Genomic DNA, 5,303 nt, shown 5'->3' with positions numbered 1-5,303 from the left:
CAACAGAAATATATCAGGGTTGAAATAGAAAGCAGTGAAAAAGCAGGCTGTAGGTCAGAAACAACTGCCAGCTTTGCAAATCACATGACTTCTGCCTGTGATTGAGAAATCAACAGTCACTACTACAGGAAGCTGATGAAGCAGGAAGCAGCTCACAGAGCCAGCCCTCCGCTGTCACAATCTGTCCCAGACAAGCGGATGTCCCAGGCTACATAGCTGTGTTCCAGATTTACGTCTTGCATAAGAGCAGAACCTAAAACAAGTTCGTAGTTCCAGGGAAGCTGGAACTCCCTTTAGCTTTCCAGCTTCTGCAGTTCACCAAAGAGCTGTGGACTAAGGCTGCACAGCCAGCCTGTGACAGGCATTGACTGTGCAGGTCAGCTCAGTTCTTACACCTCTACATGCTCCTCCATAGTGCATGTAAAGTCACGCGACGGGTCTTTAAAATACACAATAGAGGAAAAAAAGAAACCTCTATGCATAATTCAGAACTTCTTAAAAAAACATACACAAGAGACAGGCATGGCAAACCTGTGATCCCAGTGCTAGAGAGGGTGAGACAGGAAGATCATGAGTTCAAGGCCAGCCTGGGCTACACAGGTGTCTGTCTGGAAGCCAAACAAAAAACAAAGAAAACAAACAACAATAATCCAAAAATCAACTAAACGGGGTTGGAAGGGTGGCTCAGTGGCTGAGGAGACCCAGGTTCGGTTCCCAGCATCCACATGGTGACTAACAACCATTTATAACTTCAGTTCCAGCGCATGCCTTTAATCCCAGCACTCGGGAGGCAGAGGCAGGTAGATCTCTGTGAGTTCAAGGCCAGCCTGGTCTTCATAGTGAGTTCCAGGACAGCTGAGGATACAGGGAGACCCTGTCTCCAAAAGACCAAAAATAATAAATAAATAATAAATAAATAAAAAATAAATAACTTCAGTTCCAGGTGATCCAACCCCTTCTTTGAGCCTCTGTGAGCACTGCACACATGTGGTGCACTTACATACATGCAGGCAAAACACTCATACACACAAAATTTAAAAATTAATAATTTTTTAAAAGACCAACCAAAGAAAACACAAATTAATGTTACATTTTTTAAAGTGAAATGTACACATTCAAAGTTTCTATTAGAGCCACTTGGTAAAGAGAGGAGGAGGAAGCTGTGTGGGGAAATCACAGATGAAAGGAGACAGAACAAAACGACACCTGAGTGCCAGCCAGGTCATCGAACTTAACTTTAAGAAAATTAAATGACTTATGTTCTATTATTACTTTAAAAATCATTTTAAAATATGTTGCATTTAATTTCACCTTAATTGACAATTCTTTATACTTTGATCTTCTCATGTGAACCCTTGGAACCCACCTCCCTGTTCATCTTGAGAATTCCAACCTTATTTAATGCTCACACCTTCCCCCTCCACAACCACAGTCTCTTCCCCTAATCTACTCCATCAGACTCTTAGGAGCTGGGTTCCAAGACCCTCCAAATGTCTTGCAAGGCTGAAGCTGGCTTCCCACGAAGGCTCCAGATAAAGATGCTCAGCCCAGGTGGCCTTGCTCAACTCTGGGCAAGGAGAAGCTGTCACCAGCCAAGTCCAGCAGGATCTTGGAGTAGGGCTTAGGCTGTTACATACAGAACAAGAGGCCTGCAGGCCCCCAAATCCCTTCCTAACCCTCCTGACCCACCTCAGCCCCAAGGTATTTGTGGCAGCTCTTTCTGCAGGTATAGCCATCTGTTCTTTCTGGGAACAGATAGTTCCTCAACCACTTCACAGAAGGGTTAGTGTGCTTTTGGAGGTGACGGGGTGCTCTGTGCCCCATGCTGTGCTCCTGTCATGATGGCCTCTCGGAGACACTGGACCCCTAGGTAAGGTGGGGGCTAGGAAGAAGAAACAAGCCCTTTCATGAGTTTTCTTAGGGACCTGACTTACAGTGAGCTGCCCTGCTCTTGGGTGCTCCATCCAGGCAGCAGTGAGATACCCACTGGGGTAAAGGCTTTCTCTGGGGAGAGGGGATAGCTGCAGGAACCTTTGCCCAGAATCAGGGGAGACACTCCCTCTCCATTCTGTCACAGCCTGCCAGCTGAATGAGGAGGGACTCACTTTCTGGGCCCTGACTGGAAGTGGAGGAGCCACAATTGCCCCAGGGATGGCTGGACATGTCTGTGGCACCGTCCTGTCCCAACAATAAGACCCCTGCCCCAGGCTGCACTCTGAAAACTCTGTACTGGGCCTGTGCTCACAATGACCCCGCTCAGCTCCAAGCCAGGCTGGATGTCAGGGTCTCCCCGGAGGAGGGCCCCCAAGTGGACAGCAATGGAAGGGTGAGATGCTCCAGGGCTTGCCAGGGGAGCTGGGCAGCCCAGTTCCCACCACAGTATCCTGGTCTGGCTCCCCAGAGTTCCAGGATCAGTCCTCACTCTCTGGGTGGATGAGGGCCATCTTCACAGGGGTTGGGACAGGCTCTGGGAAAGTGTAGATTAAAGGACATAAGGGGCCCTAGGAAGAACCTGGAGGAAAGTGGGGATCTAAGCTGCCCTGTCCCCAGACAGGCCTCATGGTCACATGCTACCATGGCTTTGAGAGTGTCGTAGCTCTGCTTAGCCACTGTCCTTTCCTGGATGTGAACCAGCAGGACAAAGAACAGGACACCACCCTCATGCTGGCTGCCCAAGCAGATGCACGATTGCTGACCCCTGGCTCGAAGCTTTTAGGTCAACAGCCTCAAACCTTGCCCAAGGTTCTCTCCAGCAAGGCTCTACCAGGCTGGAGGGTGAGCTTGGGGTTCCAGCATCCCCTTGGCTGGGGAGCCAAGCTCTGTAGTCCCATTCCTGCAGGTCATGTGCCTCTGGTGAGTCTCCTACTAAACTACTACAGTGGCCTGGACCTGAAGCGCCAGGACCAGCGGGGGCTCACCACACTGATGAAGACTACCATATGCAACCACTGGGAGTATGTGGCTGCCCTGCTCATGGCAGGTGCGTGGAGTCAGCTTCAGTCCCTCCACAGCCTCCCCACCAGACACCAAGTCTGCCATCATTTAACTGCAGCAAAAGATGTTAAGATGGACCATCCATCTAGACCAGCTTATTAGAAGAGGGGCATCTCACAATCTACAAAGTCCAACTACCCATAGCTGTTTATGGCGACCCCAGCAAAGAGTTCTAGTCCAGGCCTGAGTGACTCTGGGCAGATGGCTTTTGTCTCTGAGCCTCGGCAGAGGGTGTTGTCCTTCCCCTGGCAGACAGCGCTGTGAAGGCCGCCCCCAGTTCTCAGGCAGCATTCAGCTGAGGCTGAAGGACCAAGCATGAGGTGGGTGGGGCTGCCCTCTGCTGGTCTCTTTTAAGGGATCCAGACCTCCAGCTTTTCCTTTCCCAATCCCACTGGGTTTAGGGAAGAAGGAAGGGCACTCCATGTCCTTCTTAGAGTGGTGTCTCTGGCTCCAGGATGGGAGGGTGTGATGATGAAGAGACCAGCAGCAGGACCCGCTCCCCTTTGCAGCCCTCTGTCCTCTATTCTGCTCAGGCAGTTCTGTGCTACTGTTGGAGACCCCAAAAGCTCTCTGCAGTGTCTCCAAGTTCTGATTTGGGTGGTTTCCTGTCTCTGACACCGAAGGTTGCAATATTTGGCTGTTGGTGTGGGAGGTATTTCAAATATAACCCAAACCAGTCCTGCTCTGATGAATGTCCCATCGCTGCTGCTCTGAAGCATAACTGCTCCCTAACCCGCCTCTCCTCACCCTGGGCCCCTACAGGTGCTGACCTTAGTTCTGTAGATCCTGTCAGGGGCAAGACAGCCTTGGAGTAGGCTGTGATGACCGACAGCTTTGACATAGTGTGGAGGATCCAGCTGCTGCTGAAGCAGCCCCGAGCTGAGCAGCTCAATGAGAACTACCAGCCACAGTGGCCAGCCTTGGCTCAGCTTGTGCCGCAGACCCAGGCCCAGGCTACCCCATCCCTCCTAGAAAGGCTGCAGGCCACACTGAGACTCTTTTGTCCAGTCTCCTCAGGAGGGTAGTGTCCTGGACCACTTTGTGACTGTCACCACCAGCCTGGCCAGTCCCTTTCTCACTACTGCCTGCCGTACACTATGCCCTGACCAAAACCACCTGTGCTGGGCACCAGAGGCAAGTCTGTGCCAGAGCTGCTGGGTACCACCCCTCCCCTTCCCCCAGTACCCAGTACCAGATCTCAAGTCCCCAAGATCCTCCTATCCAAGGCACTTTCTTCCCCTACCCAGTACAAGTTGATACCCAGGCCTACGAGAGATCAAAGTCTGGCTCTTCCTCTTTGGAGATACCAGGAGCTCAGGATGGAGAGGAAGAAGCACAGAAGCAGGAGAAAATGGGCGAGGAGCGGGCTCTCAACAAATAAAACATTTTGCTATGTAGATCTTCTTCCTCTGTCCCAACAACTTCTGCCTGAAGGAATCTGCTTCTACCTGTGTAAAAGGTTGTTCATTGCAATGTTGTTTGTGAGAGTAAAAGAGTAGAACCAGAGGTTGGAAAGATGGCTCAGTGGTTAAGAGCACTGGCTCTTACAGAGGACTCAGGTTCAGTTCCCAGCATCACATGGCAGCCAACAATTGTCTGTAATTCCAGTTCAAGGGAAATCTAATACCCTCATCTGACCTCCGAAGGCATTGCACAACATGGGTGCACTTACATACATGCAGGCAATATATTTATACACATAAAATAAAAAATAATGAATAAAATATTTTTTTAAAAAAATGGAACCAACCTAAGTGCTCATCATTAGGGGATTGGTCAAACTGATTATGGAGGTAGTGACCCACGCACTGTATTCTATACAGTATATTAAAAGCAAGAGTAAGAAAGCTGTTCTGATATGAACTTATCTTCAAGATGTGCCCAGTAAATAACTGAGGGTAGAAAAGCATGTGGCCTGCTATTTACCAAAGTCAAAACTTTCCCTCTTGAGCTGGGTGTGGTGGGGCATGCCTTTAATCCCAGCACTTGAGAGGCAGAAGGAGGCAGGTTTCTGTGAATCAAGGCCACCCTGGTCTCCCTGTGGTGGGGCATGCCTTTAATCCCAGCACTTGAGAGGCAGAAGGAGGCAGATTTCTGTGAATCAAGGCCACCCTGGTCTCCCTAGCAAGTTCTAGGCCAGCTAGGGCTACAGGGAGACCCTGTCTCAAAAAAACAAAGAAAAAAACCTTCCCTCAAATCAGCATGCCTGTGACAATTGAAGTTCTAGGCCAGCTGGGGCTACAGGGAGACCCTGTCTCAAAAAAACAAAGAAAAAAACCTTCCCCCAAATCAGCATGCCTGTGACAATC

The 5,303-nt window shown here is 50.0% G+C and overlaps 1 protein-coding gene across 1 annotated transcript; it reads left to right on the top strand.

Moving 5' to 3' along the window:
- The first annotated feature begins 2,559 nt into the window (after positions 1-2,559).
- Positions 2,560-4,375, top strand: Ankrd33 (ankyrin repeat domain 33). Its single transcript, XM_017799856.1, is given in 6 exon segments — positions 2,560-2,676; positions 2,836-2,980; positions 3,757-3,991; positions 3,993-4,104; positions 4,107-4,152; positions 4,242-4,375. Coding segments are annotated over 6 exon segments (789 nt in total).
- The last annotated feature ends 928 nt before the right edge of the window (positions 4,376-5,303 follow it).

The sequence above is a fragment of the Nannospalax galili genome, unplaced genomic scaffold (assembly GCF_000622305.1).
Source record: "Nannospalax galili isolate Female #2095 unplaced genomic scaffold, S.galili_v1.0 scaffold979, whole genome shotgun sequence".
Lineage (NCBI taxonomy): Eukaryota > Metazoa > Chordata > Mammalia > Rodentia > Spalacidae > Nannospalax > Nannospalax galili.
The sequence above is the reverse complement of the archived record's forward strand: the minus strand, read 5'-3'. Positions and strand labels throughout refer to the sequence as shown.